Source organism: Crocodylus siamensis, chromosome 6, assembly GCF_052110815.1.
Source record: "Crocodylus siamensis isolate JL-2025a chromosome 6, ASM5211081v1, whole genome shotgun sequence".
In the NCBI taxonomy this organism is placed as follows: domain Eukaryota; kingdom Metazoa; phylum Chordata; order Crocodylia; family Crocodylidae; genus Crocodylus; species Crocodylus siamensis.
The window spans coordinates 74,637,056-74,653,049 of record NC_143400.1 but is presented as its reverse complement, the minus strand read 5'-3'; the positions used below and the strand labels follow the sequence as shown (position 1 = coordinate 74,653,049).

At 46.0% G+C, this 15,994-nt stretch overlaps 1 protein-coding gene across 3 annotated transcripts in view; it reads right to left on the bottom strand.

Annotated features, from left to right (window-relative positions):
- Positions 1–1,393: 1,393 nt before the first annotated feature.
- KCNAB1 (potassium voltage-gated channel subfamily A regulatory beta subunit 1) overlaps positions 1,394–15,994 on the bottom strand; it is a 304,726-nt gene continuing 290,125 nt past the window's right edge. For all 3 annotated transcript variants that reach the window (XM_090052779.1, XM_090052781.1, XM_090052780.1), the window contains exons 12-14: positions 12,869–12,989; positions 8,898–8,986; positions 1,394–6,188 (exon numbers count right to left, since the gene is read on the bottom strand). In XM_090052779.1, coding sequence (XP_089908905.1) covers positions 6,099–6,188; positions 8,898–8,986; positions 12,869–12,989 — 300 coding nt within the window. In that variant the 3' untranslated portion in view covers positions 1,394–6,098. The remainder of the gene's footprint in view (positions 6,189–8,897; positions 8,987–12,868; positions 12,990–15,994) is intronic.

Below are 15,994 nucleotides of genomic sequence, written 5' to 3'. Positions count from 1 at the left end.
GAAAGTTTGCAGAACGGGGGTGTTGCTTTCATGTACAAATAGTGGAAATGGTGTAAAAAAAAATCCCTAGGCAGCTTGCAGCATTTTACCCCTTGTCTCTTATAATCCTGTGCCACTGGAAAACTGGTAGGCAGCAGGTATTTGATTCAGATTCAGCCGATTTTGGTGATTTGAATCACTGTCCCAATTCGATTCAGATCCAGAGTTTTGGCGCTGATTGGGAGATTTGGCCATAGACTGTATGGGCAGCAGTCCTCCACATTGGACACAGCTGCCTCCAGCTGGTAAGTCTACTGTGGTGGGAGGGAAGGGGCACTGGGTGGGGGGTGGTAAGATCAATGTCCCCACAGCAAGGGAGGGATTGGTGCTAGGACAAGCTGCCCAGCCAGGGCAGAGGGTGGGGGACTTGGGGAGGGGGATTCCTGCCACTGCGTGCTGCTGGTCTGAAGCTGCTCTTTTGGTGGCTCTTACCACCAGTCTGGGAGGGCATGGGAGCAGGCGTGTGCCCCGAGATCTGCGTGGGGTAGGATGGGCCGGGCTGTGTTCCAGATGGGCGGTGGAAGGCGCTGGGAGTAAGGGCTATGCCCTCCTGTCACTCATGCAGTGGGGGCGGGGAGGTGGGGAATGGTGCCGCTGTGCTGCCTTGGACAAGTAGCACGCAGCGATGGAAGCCGCTCCAACCACCCGGTGCCTCCCAGACAAGCCAGAGCTTCACCCCACCGTGCCCCAGCTGGGCGAGCAGCGGCAGGGCAAGGGGGCAGATGCGTGTACCTGGATTGGGGCAGGGCTGGCAGTAGGAGCTATAGGGAATTTTAGGGTGGCTGCAGCCCCCCCATAATCCCTACTCCACTGCACTCTGCAGGGTGGGTAGAGCCAGGGCTGTGCTCTGGGTGACAAGCCCCTGCTGCCCGGCTGCACTCTGTGGGGCGGGCGGAGCCAGGGCTGCGCTCTGGGCTGGGGCTGGGGCTAGCTGCCTGGAACGCAACCCTGGCTCTACCCGCCCCATGGATTGCAGCTCTGCTGGCAGGCAGCTGAGGCTAGTTGCCTGAAGCACAGCCCGGCCCAGCTCGCCCTGTGCAGATCTGGGGGCACACGTCCGCTTCAAAGTCCTCCCGGACCAGTGGCAAGAGCCACTGGAGGAGCCACCCAAAGAGCAGCTCCTGGACCAGTGGTGTGCTGTGGCGGGAGCCCCCCTCCCCGAGTCCTGTGTGCGCCCCGCCCCCCCCCCCAGCTGGGTAGCTTGTTACAGCCTTAGCCCCAGCCCAATCCCTCCCTTGCTGTGGGGACATTGATGTGCCCCCCCCACACTTCCCATGCCCCTTTCCTCCCTTTTCTACCCATTGCAACAGACTTACCAGCTGGAGGCAGCTGTGGCCAGCGTTGAGGACTGCTGCCTGTTTAGTTTATTGCTGAATCTCCAAATCTCTCTGAATTGATTCAGAGGCTTCTGGATCTGTTTGACCTTTAAATGGGTCTTCTGATTCAATTCCAATTTGGAGATTTGGCTGCTGAGTCGGACCGAATCTCCTCTGAATCGAATTGGCTAACGAAGTTTCACACCGCCCTAGTAGGCTTATGCCAAGGCAGATGCTGCTTGTTCTCTTTGTACAGTGCCTAGGCCGTAGGACAATGGGTTCTATTTTTGGTTTCTTCCAAATATCACAGGAATACAGTCAAATATGATTTGAGCCAAGAATAAGCCCAAACTCCCACCCCATATTCCTGCTTTTATTTTAAAATAGTTGAACACTGGATTTATAATTAAAGACTAAGAGAACTTCCAACCCATACCTAAAGGTACACAAGAAGTTCTACAAGAACCAGGGAAAACCATGCCAGATATGTAAGTATATATATAATTGAAACTTCATGAATTTTTCTTTTTATCTTCTATATGGAACTCTCCTTTTTTTTTTCCTTCCATTTATAGATCACTTGCACAATATACAAATGTGTAAACACTCAGTTTTAACTCATCAATTTTGGGAGGGGGTCAAAAACTTTCCTGCTGTAACTCAAAGTTGCTTCAACCAGGCACAATGAACTAAAGTTGCACAGAAGCCAGACTTCTTTGTAAAGAGGCCAAAGCTCTTTGCTTGTCTCTTAGCTTGCAGAGACAATTTGCAGTAAAGTCACTGGCATCTTAGCAGGAGCTCTGCTTATCTGTTTGTCCTCTCTGGGACCATTCTGTTGTGCCTAGAAGTAATTTATAGGTGCAAGTACACTAAAAGACTTCTCTCCAGTAGTTTATCACTGTGATCATTAACTTGGGGAAGACATGATTTGCAAAGTGGTGGTGTGGGGTTCCTAATGAATTTAGTCCTTGATTTTATAACTGCCTGATATTACATCATTTAGGAATTTATCTGTCTTAAAATCAGCTCTCATGCCTATCTAATGCTCCAGTTACTGGAGTGAAACTCAAATGGAAGCACAAGAATTATCCCAGAAATTCTAATTGTGGATTAAGTATCTTTTTAATACAGCTAGTTGATTTTATCTCTTCAGAAAGGGCTAAAATTTACAAGTCTGTGGTAGGGAAAAGAGAAGTAAAACAGTCAGTACAAATACAATCATGCAAGTGGTCCCCAGTCCATCAAATGCTAAAGCACATGAGTAGTCCTACTAACTAATAATGTTCAGTGTCAACATACACAAATGCTCCAGGAGCAGGGCCTGACTTTCATCCCTTTAGAAAGTTGTATGTATTTTTCTGTACAGGGCAGATTCCTAATCAAAGCAAGCCAGAGCAGTTCTTTCATAGTCTGTTACTGCCAGCTCATTGAATCTTTTTAATAATCTCTCTTTGCTTTAGCTTAGTTTTTTCATATATATAGTGACAGGTCTTGAGGCCTGGAGCCCATTATTTTCTTTTCTTTTGCTAGCCAATGTCACAGGATAAAAAGCCTGAAAAAGTATTTGAAGCTTAAAAAAAAAGAAGAAAAAGCCTTTTTCATGAAGTTTAAAGAAATCATTTTCTCCAAACCTGTCCTGCTTGCATAATCAAGTTTCTCCAATCCTGTCTCTCCTTTCAGAGGAGATTGTTGTCTCTACATCAAAGAGATGACAGGAGTGTGTCTAAAGTGATGATGATTGTCTGTTTTTGTAATCCACACTGGCAGCTCCTCTTGCTTTCATACATATAATGCTGAAGGTTAGCCCAGAGCTGGTTTATTGCTTGGCATCACGTTGCTAGGCAGATTTTACATTAGTGTTCTCTGAATAATGAGCAGTGCCATCTTCCCTTTTAATGAGCATTTTTTACATTAATTCCCTACAACAGGTAGGAATTCTTAGTAACTTTGGACTAGATTCTCTAATGACCTGGGGAGGAGGGAGTATCAGAACTGTGCCCCAAGGTGAGAAAAGGAACTGGTCCATAATTTAAGAAATAGTTCATCTGGTACCTGCAGGAGAATAATTCATTTGCATATTAACTTCTGAAACTCTTATATGTTACATATGGTTTAAATCAGTAGTTTCATAGTTTCTAGGGTCGGAAGGGACCTGAACAGATCATCTAGTCCGACCCCCTGCCATGGCAGGAAAGAGTCCAGCCTCCTCTTAAAAACCCCCAGGGTAGGAGCCTGCACCACTTCTCTTGGAAGTTGGTCCCAAATCCTAGCCGCCCTGACTGTGAAGTCGCACCTCCTGATGTCTAGTCTGAATCTCCCCTCTGCCAGCTTGTGACCGCTATTCCTGGTCACTCCTGGTAGTGCTCCGGGGAACAGGGACTCCCCCAATGCCTGCTGGTCCCCCCTGACTAGTTTGTAACGGGCCACTAGATCCCCCCTCAGCCTTCTCTTGTGCAGGCTGAACAGGTTCAGGTCCCGTCGCCTCTCCTCGTAGGGCCTGCCCTGCTGCCCCCTGACCATGTTCTTAGAGTCTTATTTAAAAGCTCCATTTCTATCAACAAAACTCACAGCATCAGTTATACCTCTGAAGTATCAGGTATAGATGCTTATAAAAATAAGCTAACAGTTTGCAGGTCAAATGAACTGTGCCAGATAGCCTTCACCAATGACAATTTCCCAACCCAGTGTGTGCCCTCTTGAGGGCAGCTGCTGATCGAAACATAGCAAGGTCTCAGTGAGCTAGTGGGCACGTCTACGTGAGATGCTACATCGCTGTAGTGTTGGCAGGCACAATCTGTGACACCGCAGCAATGTCACCGTAGCAACACGCTCCCTTGCTATAGCGTGTTGCTATGGTGATGTAGCAGCTAAAAATAACTGTGGACCATTGGCATGGCACAGCATGGGCTGTTACTGCGCTGTCATTTAGTACTTCCAAAAGGAAGTACTAAATGATGATGCAGTAACAACGGCACCATAGGGGCACGTGTAGAGGGGCAAAGTGTCAGAATCTTTTTGCCGTGTTCATTTCAGTACAGAATCTCAGGCAGTTTCGCTCAACTGGCAGGGCTGTACTTAGTACTTTGTGAGGATCAAATCTTTTAATCAATACCAGAATCTTGGATTAGTGAACAAAAGTCAAATTTGCTTATGCTAAACGGACTCGGCCTAATACGATTGCTGCCCCGCTGGAATAGTATTACTTGTATCTACTTTCAAAGTAATAAGTTATATTGAACTAGGATCTTGCTTTTTTAAAATAACTTGTGTGCATATATTTCCTTGCCATAAGAAAAATTGCTATGAGTAATCAATTCTTCTACTTATAAGCTTAGGTGCGCAAAATGCTTTTATTGTGTCCAAGCAGAAGTTGAAGTCACACTGCAGTTCCTGATAAACAGCAACTAAGTTTAGTTACATATACCACATATCATTGGCTAAAATACATTAAAAGAAAAACAACTTAAATATCAGTATATATGTTGTGTTTATGTGTCATAAAGTGTTGCACATACCAGATGTTCTGAAATTAAGGAAAATGGAACACCAGGGTCCTACATATACTATATATAACTGCACCCTTCAGGATGTAATACGCGGGTGAAATACTGACATGATGGATCATAAATGCATTTTACAAAGCAAAACAGCTACTGTACTTCTGAAGCTGTTCTTAAAATGGCTTAATTAATACATGTATACAGTGATTTCAGCATAGGGATGAAACACTTGCAACAAAAATTAAACTGTTTAAAAATAACTTCTCAGAAAAACTAAATATTTTACTTGTGACTGTTTTCAGCCCAAGTTAGAGAAAATGCACCACTGCACCTAAACAAATACCTCGTTTTCTTGGCATTTTACAGCAAATGTATATTTTATACAGTTATCTTAAAAGCTTGTGAATATCCAAATTTGCAGTAGCTATGCCCGCAAGCAGGCAGTTTCTATAAAATATAGAGAAAAGCACTATTTAATCATGGATTCCTTGGTTCATAGTTTATGCAGAACCAGAGTTCTGCAAACAGCAATTGTTATAAAGCTGGCTCGCCTAACTGGCGTTCATTTTCTTTTGTCAGCTGTGCTGTCCTGACTTAGATACTTCTCTTAGCAGCACGGAGCAGTTGAGCACATTCTATATGCAAAACACTGACATAACCAGAACGTTTAGCACTTGAACTCTACAACTTCTAATTAGTGTTCTGACTTCAAAGTCCTTTTTCAGCTACAGCACTAAGCTGCCTAAAGCTTAGATTCAGCATAAAAAAACTGCAAATTGAAATTCTGAACTGACTCACGTTCACTCTAAGCACTGATCTAGATGAAGAGCCTTTAAAGTTGAAATTGCCTAAAAGGTGGTTTTATTAAAACCCTAAGTTGAACCTGGCTTTTGTTAATTGAAAAAATATATCTGTACATCCTTCTTTAATTACCAAGTACCTAAAGGTTATAAATCATTTTTTGCTTTACATGTTTCACTGCATAAGCATGAGGTGCTAAGAGTAAAGTAAGAATGATTTCAGTTGGAAATAAGAAAATACAAATAATATTTTCAGTTGTAAGAGAGATCAACTGTGCTTTAGAATTTCATTGTAAGTTGGTAGCAACAGCACATACCTCGAAGAATCCAGTAACAATAGCAGCAAGCTGCTGAATGAGTCTAATGACCGGATAGTAATTCAGTACTGTACTATGTACAGAGCATTATTTTAACCATGCAGTCCAGTTTAGTCATGCATTGCATTATGATCTGTAGTCTTTCTTGCTGTAGGGTTTATTTCCCAGAATATTGTCTATTTCATTTACAATATGTGATGTCATCTTTGGGAGAACCTAAGGAACAGAAGAAAAGGCAACATATGATCAGGATTGCTTACACAGCTGTTCTTGACTATAGGGTTCTAAAACTGAATCCAGCAAGTAATGAATTCTGTGTCTATACAGTTAATATGTATATGCTCATCTAGCGTCTTTTTCTCCCCAAATGATGAAGACTATGTAATAGAAGACATGCTATAATTTTTTTAAAAGTATTTCACAAGTTATAGCTGTTACAGTATCACTAAACAGTGAGGGGAGGGAAACTGTGGCCAACAACTGGAGCATGTCCTCTTATGGAAAGTGATGGGCAAATCCACAATTTCCCAAAGAGGGGTGCAGGATCAACACCACACACTGCAAGGGTGACTTGCATCCCTAACTCCAAGCCTCCTCTGCCTCTAGGCAGAACTCAGGAGTCTCTAAGGACATGTTTAAATCCCTAAAGCAGATAAAAATGCTCTCTCCTCCTTCCCTTCCCTCTCCTTCTGCTGCCACTGTTGGTTTTTTGGGTTTTTTTGTTTGGGGGCACGGGGGACAGCAGCAGAATTATCCTTGCTGGTTTGTGCTGGGGCTGGGCTCATGTGGGGATAGGGACAACAGCAATAGCAGGGGAGGACAGTAGTTCCCCACTCTCTGCCTCATCCCCCTGGAGCAGGCATGGGGAAAGGGATCCCCCTTGCTATTCCCACTGCTGCTTAACTCATCCCCAGCTGGCTCAGCCCACATGCAGGCTGGCTGGGGTGGACTGGAATGGCATGTGCCTCCTGGACTTCTCCTGAGGTACGCGCAGAGATGGGAGCCCCGCTGCACTCTTGGACAAGTTGCCCAGGCTCCGAGCATCCCAGGGCCCCATTCACCTCAGCTCCTGCCCCACTGCCTTGATCTTCCCCCCCCCACCCCCCACCCCTTCCCTGATTTACCTACTGTGGTGAGTAGTGCTCTGCACGCTGTCTGGCTGCAATCACGGCTGCCTGCAGGCTGCATGTCTGTGTGCGCCCCTCCCATCCTTCTGCAGCTGCCCGGAGCCCGTGGTCAGGCTGCCTTGTGGCCCTCTTCGCTGCCCTTGGGTTGGGGGGGTGGTATGCCTCATTAGCCCTGGCCTTCTGCTGCCTATGGCTGTATGCCTGTCTGCTGCATGTGCCTGGGTAAAATAGCTGTGACGGGGCAAGCTTGGGACCGAGTCTCGAGCCAGCCTACCCACCTGTCTATGGGGCAGTCTGCCCAGTCTCTCCTGCCACAACTTTGCTATTACAATAAACTGGTGGGAAATGTGGGAGGCTGGACATTACATGCCCTGATGCCAGGTGGTGCTATCCACGGCTCTGTATCTTCCCTACACTGTGGCCCATGCCTTGCAGACGGCATCCAAGATGTTATCATACTCCCAGCCACAAGCCGGACCAAACCTCATCCTCTGCTAGGTCTCACACATGCACAAACTCATACTGCCCCCTCTCACAGGGTCTCTTGCTTGCCGCACCATACTGTGTCCCCTCCATTCTGCCTTGATATGTCCTGGAGCGACCCTTCTGGCCATTAGGCTTATCCGATCATGACTCAGCTGGTGACATGCAGTCTCTTGGGCCTGTCCCGTGACCCTCATCTGGATAGTGCCAGCTAATTCACCAAATGGAGGACCAAATTTGCTGTAGCCCCTCACCGGGCTTCTTATACACAACACCATGATCATGTGGGGGGTTGGCCCGTGTGCTGCCATTCTGGCCGTCCATCAGCCCTACTCCACACACCCCCTGGGGCTGTCCTTCAGACCGTCCCTTCAGGTCTACTCAATCCAGAATTGTGCCCCGTCCTTCAGGTTGTGAAGATGCACCCTACTCTGAGCAGGCCCACCGACATCCCTTCTCTCTCAGGGTCTCCCAACTGTCCCCTCTCTGGGGCCTCCAGGGTCTTGCACCCCTGTAGGCTCAGGCGGCTGTAGCTGTGCCTGGCCCCACTCCTTAGTAACCCACCTGAAGGTAGGGGTTAGGGTTTAGGCACCCCGACCCACCTTATACTAGGGAGGTTCATGGTCCTGGGACTTAAGTGGGACTGCACTGGCAGTCCTACCAGGCCTCCCTATCCTGGCAGGGTACAAAGCTGCCTCAGTATCATTTTTCACAGAACTACCGGGACCCATTTGCCAAGATCAATGGTAGTTCCATGAATCTTCCATGACAAATTATACTTTACTCATGCACATTCCATGAATTTTCAACAAGTAATCCACGATTTTCTGAGGGCCCTAATTATTAGGAATGGTAATATACAATTACTTGCTTGCTAACATTGTATCTTGCTAAGATTACTGAAACTGCTACGATTACTGTATATATATGCATGTAGATGCATACATACGCATACAGATGCATGCTTGGAGTTACTTTATAACGTTCAATAAAAATGATTTATTAAAGAGTTAACTGGGCTCTTGGAGGGAATTACTAGGTCCCCAGTTGAGGGAAATAAATAGGTCCCTGGGTGAGGGGGAAAGAGGGAATAAACAGGTTCTTGTTTGGAGAAAACTGAAACACGCTTTAAAGCACTATCGATCCTGCTGTTTGCTCTTTCTCCATTTGGAAGGAGAACCAGATACCCTCTGATTCTTAGGGTTACAAGGACATTAAATTAAAGCTATGTATCCTGTCACCTTGAAATAACTCCAATTAAGTAACTGCACTCTGTACTAGCAGGATTTATTTGCAGTGCATATCTAGCACTTGCCTGTATAGCTCCAAGGTTTTCGATCAGTTGCTCTGGATTAGAGGATCCTAAAAGAACAGAGCTCACACCTTCATTCCGCAGACACCAGGCTGCGAATAAAATCACATAATTAAAAACATAGCAACTTCCACATTGAATCAGGTCAGTGATCAAACTTAGTCTGGAAATCTTTTTTTCGACTGTGATCAATACAAGATGCTTCTGAAGAAGGTGTAAGAATCCCCTTCTTACATAACCACGGAATAACCTGATGATAATTCTACAAGTTCTACAAGAGTAAGTTTTTTTCCTTAAGTCCTTTCAAGTAGTTGATTAATGTCTTGAAGTATGAGGGTTTTATTTCCCCACCTAACTATGATGTTCTCATTAATAAACATTTATTTTTAAATGCCAGTGAGGGCTTAATGCCTTGTTACTGTTTGTGAGATACGTGAATACATTGAACCTGCATTTGTGAATCTAAAGTTATTTTCTGTTGAATCTGTTATTGCCAATGCATGTGTCATTTTATTTTATATATTTCACAATATATTCTGTGCCAGCCAGTCTGGCAGCACTCCTTCTGACACTTGTTGTTGGAGTCATTTATTTATGAAGGCCCTGGGACAAACATACCAATGTGTTCCTGAAGCCAATTATGCTTTGTGTAAATATTTCTCTTTTCAGTTTTAAATCTCCTGCCTTTTAGCGTCCTCATATTATAAGAAAAAGTAAACAGATGTGATAAATTACCTTCTCAATATCATTCCTTATTTTCCTAGAATAGAAAATTAGGGCTGGAAGAGACGTCAGGAGGTCATCTAGTCCAACTCCCTGCTCAAAGCAGGACCATCCTCAACTAGATCATCCCAGCCAAGGCGTTGTCTAGCTTGGTCTTAAAAACCTCCAGGGATGGAGATTCCACCACCTCTCTGGGTAACCTGTTCCAGTGTTTTACCACCTTCTAGACAAGGCGGATCAGGGAAAGTGTGGGTCCCTTACTGAATGGGGGAAGCAACCTTGTGACAGAGGATGGAGAAAAGGCTGAAGTGTTCAATGGCTTTTTTACCTTGGTGTTCACCAGCAAGGCCAGCTCCCAGACTACTGCACTGGGCAGCACAGTTTGGGGAGGAGGTGAACAGCTCTCTGCACTGAAAGAACAGGTTAGGGACTACTTAGAAAAGCCGGATGTGTACAAGTCCATGGGGCTGGATGGCTTGCACCCGAGGGTGCTGAGGGAGTTGGCTGACGTGACTGCAGAGCCACTGGCTATCATCTTTGAAAACTCATGGCAATCAGGAGAGGTCCCAGATGATTGGAAAAGAGCAAACATAGTGCACATATTTAAGAAAGGAAAGAAGGAGGATCCAGGGAACTACAGACCAGTCAGCCTCACCTCAGTCCCTGGAAAAATGGAGCAAGTCCTCAAGAAGCTAGACTGTTCTCAGTGGTGGCAGATGACAGAACAAGGATCAATGGTCTCAAGTTGCAGCAAGAGACGTTTAGGTTAGATATTAGGAAGATTTTTTTCACTAGGCAGGTAGTAAAACACTGGAGCAGGTTACCCAGAGAGGTGGTGAAATCTCCATCTCTGGAGGTTTTCAAAACCTGGCTAGACAAAGCTTTGGTTGGGATGATCTAGTTGGGGATGGTCCTGATTTGAGCAGTGGGTTGGACTAGATGGCCCCCTGAGGTCCCTTTCAATCTTAACTTTCTATGATTCTATAACTGACTGCACAGTTAGCATCTCTTGTAGATGTGGCCACTGAGTCCTAGCTCTACTCTCCAGTGTATCTACTACTCTCCCAGCTTGGTGTCAGCTGTAAACTTGCTGAGGGTGCACTCCAGACCATCTTCCAGATTGTTGATGGAGATATTAAACCAGCCTCAGGACCTACCCCATGGGCACTCCATTTGATACCAGCTGCCAACTAGACATTGGGCCATTACTTACTGCCCTTTAACCCTGATGATCCAGCCAATTTTCTATTCACCTTCCAGTCCATTCATTCAATCTGTACTTTCTTATCTTGCTTGCAAAAACCTTGTGGGGGATTGTATGAAAAGCCTTGCTAAAGTCAAGGTATGTCATATCCACTGTTCTCCCTGTATCCACAAAGCCAGTCATCTTGTCATAGAAGGCATTCAGGTTGATCAGGTATGATTTGCCCTTAGTGAATCCACACTGGCTATTCCTAATTTTCCTTCAATTGCTTAGAAATGGATTCCTTGAGGGCCTGCCATGATTTTTCCAAGGACTGAGGTGAGGTCTGTAGGTCCTCAGATCTTTGTTCTTGTCTTTCTTAAAGATGGGCACTATATTTGCCCTTTTCCAATTGTCCATGACCTCTCCCAATCACCAGGAGTTTTCAAAGATGATGGCCAGCAGCTTTGCAATCACATCAGCCAACTCTCTCAGCACCCTCAGGTACATCACATCTGGCCCCCCAGAGGGTAGTAAGCTAGTGATCAAATTTTCTTTATTAATGGTTTCCTCCCTATTAACCAAAGCATTCCAAACAGTTCAGCAAAGAGAAGTGTTTCCAAGTCTCTAACCATTTCTTTCCCTGAGACCCAACCTTCTTTTTCCCAATAAAAGAACCAAAAAAAGAACACACGGTATTCCCAGTGAGAGCAGACCATTGATTTACTTAGTACCCTGGCAAAATGTTGGAATGGTACTTATCATTCAGGATCTTGATGGAATCAGCTTTCATTTATTCCCTGTGATCAGAGATTATAAATCTTCTTCCTTTCAACCTAAAATACCATATTGTGCAACAGATCTTCTAGCGGTGTCACCTGACCATTGGTGTGTTCCTACATCCTTGTATTAGCAGTATTTTTTGTTGTTGTTGTTGCCAGGAGTGGTTGGTTACCTTTGGGCTACTTGAACTGTAGGATCATTTCTGTGATAGCCATCAGCATGAAACATTTCACTCAGGGCTTGGAGAAGGCAGCATGCTTGAAAATGATTCATGATCTCTCTTTTTGAAACAGAATATTCTCTTGCATTTGCTACCTTAGGTGTATTTAAGAAGCAGGAGACAATTGAGTACCACATTACTGGGATGTCGCAAGAACTTAACAGCTTGTCTTCATCAGGGCAGGCTGTGATAGGGAGCACCACTTTTAAGGTGCCCCACTGACTCACCTCATGCTCTGTGCATAGTGCACACCTAAAAAAAGTCTCTTGTCCACCTGAGCACCCCTGAAATTGGGAGTGGCACTGGCTGTGTCACATCAAATCAGGGCAGCCTGACCTCCTGTCAGCAGGCCAGGTATGCAGAGCAAGATGGCGTGGGAAGAGCTTGCTTCACAGTGGTGCTCCAGAGCGCTGAGTGGCACAGGGTCAAGATTATTTCATAGTAATCCTTACCTTGCTTTTCTGCTATCTTCAAGAAAAATGGATGCTACTTTTTTGCCAGAGGGCAATGAGCCAGCGATTAAATTAAGAACAGCAAGGAGTAGTTCAACTTGGCATTCCGCAGAGTCCTTCTTTTCATTTTCTCATTGTGTTCCTTCAATAAGAGCCTTCTTATAAAGTCCCAGTGTATTTCCCATTAATCATTATACATCTCTGACATCTTGCTTTATGGCTTCTATTAGCTAGATGATCACCTGGCTTAATCTAAATGATCATTTGATTTTAATCACTTAAATCACTATCCAAGCTGCCTGTCTTTCTGAGCACGACACTGGAAATGCAGCATGAAGCCTGCTTGTTCTCTCACTGGGCATATAAGTGTCCCTTATTCAGAGGCTTAACAGAAGGCGTGACTGCTGATGGAGTGTCCACAGCAGTACAGATTTGCGCATATTTAAGGTGCATTAATCCATCAGAGATTGAGGAAGCATAAATAATTGTGTGTGGGATTTACTGTCCTTGCTGTCTTTTCTCTTTCAGTATGGTGCATGAGCTAAATCAAGTATAATGAGGCAAGAGAAAAGAGAAGTGAACAATGGAAAATTCTGTTTCCAGAATTCCTTACCAACTGCTAGCTGAGGTAGTGTGCATCCAAGGCGTTCTGCCACAGGAGACAGGTCTTTCAGCTTTATTTGCTGTTTTCTTCCTTCTTCACTCACAATCTTTTCCTTTAGCCATTGGTAACACTGGGAATTAAGTACATTGGAAGTTAAAGCTAAAAGTGATTACAGTCCAGGGAAAGAGGAGAGCTGGATTCTCTTTATTCACAGACACTGTTTGGCTTTTGGTACATTGGTTTCTGGGCTCCACTTTCTCTGGCTGTAGAAGCAAAAATCTTAACTGCCTGTTAGATAGAAGGCCTTAGGAGCCAATACTGTGACTTTGTTGCGTCTGTGCAGCACTGAACACACTGCTGATATGTCAGCGGTATGATAATTCGATAATTAACTCACCCAGTGTGCAGCATGGCTTTAATAACTCTTTGTAAAGCCTTTTGAAATTACTGGAGCACTTGGTGCTTTGCAGTAGTAGAGTAAATACTATCCTCATTCTATGGTAGAGGAACTAAGGCAAGGGCGGGCAAAATATGGCCTATGGGCTGGATCTGGCCTACCAAGTGCTTTCATCTGGCCCACAGTGCCCACCAACAAATTGTGCCCTGCCCAGCCCTTCCGTCCATGTGTACATCCCCCACAAACATACCTTATTGTGCCTCACTCCCACCCTCGCGGGCAGAAGGGCCCAGCCAGCAGTGAGCAGAAAGGCCCAGCCTGCTGCTGCAGCCCCCAGGCACCTGCTCCATTTCCCCAGTCTCCTGCTGGCTCCAGGCATCAGGTAGGGAAGTGGCAGGGGTGGGGCTGCAGGTGGGTGGGAGCTGGAGGCAGCGCAGAGCCAGTGCCCAGTGGGGCAGCAGCAGTGCTCAGCTGGGCAGCGTGTGGGTAAGAGGGAGGGTGGGGGGTGGGGGGACCCCCTACACTCCCTTTATAGCGTGCAGCCTTGGCAGGCAGTGGCAGCAACAGCAGGTGGGCACTCCAGGCACTCATGTCTGGTGCAGGTGCCCGGTGGGGCACAGCTCCAGCCAACTCCGCACATCACAGTGAGGGGCATAGCCTCTGCCGGGCCATCTGTATTGCCAGCAATCCCTGCACTTGCTGGGCATGAGAGGGAAGCCCAAGTTGCTAGAGCTGGTTGCCTTCCCTGCTGGGGCTGCTGGGACTGTGTGGCATGGGAAGGCTCCAGGGCCTGGGGCTTCCCTCTCGTGCCCAGCGAGTATGGGGAGCGCCAGCAATACAGATGGCCTGGAGGAGGCTGTGCCCCTTGCTGAGATGCGCAGTGCTGGCCAGAGCTGTGCCCTGCTGGGCACCAGCACTCCGAGCACTCCGTCTGCTGCTGCTGCACCGGGGGGGAATGTAGGGGATCCCTTCACCCCACCACCCTCCCTTACACCCCACAAACACCACACACTCACACCCTTCCCCCACAACCCTCCATGTATACACAACCCCCCAACATACCCTATGCCCAGCCACACCCCCCACACCCTACCATACACACATGCCCCCATCCTCCCGACACCCCACCATACACTCATGCCCCCACCCTCCCGACACCCCCACCATACACATACCCACATCTCACCATACACACATACACCCTCACACCCTACCATACACACATGCCCCCACTCCCCACACACGCACCATACACCCTCCCAAATCCCACCATACACACATGCACCATACACACACCCACACCCCACCATACATACATGCACCATACACACATCCACAATATACAAGACTAAGAATTTATTTTTGAGTTATTATACAATCACCTGTGTATACCCTACGCAAATACAAATTGCAACAAAAATATTTTAAAATTAAAATATGTCATAGTATTAAAATGTCATAGTAGGTGTTTGTGTGTGTGTATGATTTGGTTTTTTTCTGGTTCTAAGATGGCAACCTCTCCTCCCAAAAGCAGTATTTCCAGGGGCAAGGGGAGGGACTTCTGGTGGCAAGGGTCAGGGGCTGGGGTGGAAAGTCCAGTACTGAGATGGTGACCAGGATGTGGGGCACTTGTCAAGGCTACCCATCTGGCCCTCGACAGTTTACCAAAACTGGCCCTCTACTCAGAATAATTTCCCACCCCTGAACTAAGGCATGGGTTGCTAGGTGCTTTGCCCAGGATCATGCAACAAGCAATGGCAGAGCCAGGAAATGCATCTAGCTTCCCCTATTTCAGTGAACTGTTATGGTTCCTAAGTGCTGCATTGCATGCCTGTGCATTTGTGGCAAATCTGTTTAGTTGCAGCAGTGCTAAGGAGCTTTATTTCTCAGCCTCACGCAGTGAGACATTTTATTTACTTTAAAATAGTAAAGGCATGAAGGCATCCTTCATCCTTCCACCTCCACCCAAGAGGGTTTACTTTGTCTGTAAGGTGATAGAGGAGATTTTTTTAGTCACAGTTCTAACAAGATTTTCAATGCCCTGCCATTTTTCAAACATTCAAACATGTGTCTGTCACAGGCCTGATAAGGACAGTACATTATGGTTAACAGCAGGTACTAGGTGGGCTGCAGCAATAACCAGAGACAGCATTGCCTTTTATTGGATTGTGTGTCAATATTTTACAGTGAAACTAGTCAGAAAAATAAAAACAGCCTTGGCTGCAGTCAGATCCTGGCCCATCAGATTGATTCCATCTATAATAGAACAACGAGGAACATTGATCTTTGTGTTCTGTATCCAAGCAAAACCCTTACTCTGCTCTTTTTCTTAGCTGTTCAGTCTTAAAAAGGCGCCAGCATGTAGGAAGTTACATATTGAATATCCTAATGGATAAAACACATGTATGCAATATCTGTATACAAACTGAGTTTGGGATGGGTGGAACGCCAATAGTGGGAGAGCAGCATGACACAGAATAGTAGTACACATAGTAGGTAAGTCAGTTAATACCAATACTCTAAGCAGTGAACTGTTAGTTTGGTGAAGGAAACTCCTTTCAAGCCTCTCATACTATTTTTCTTCCCCTCTCCCCTTAGTTTTCCTATGCTTGAAAGACTCTCACTGACCAGAGAAGGCTCCCACTGGAGACCATCAACCTCATTTGGTGCATCACCCAGAGAGAGAGCTGTTGCTTCCTTCTCCCCCTTCCTCTACAATCTAGGCAACATGAGGCATG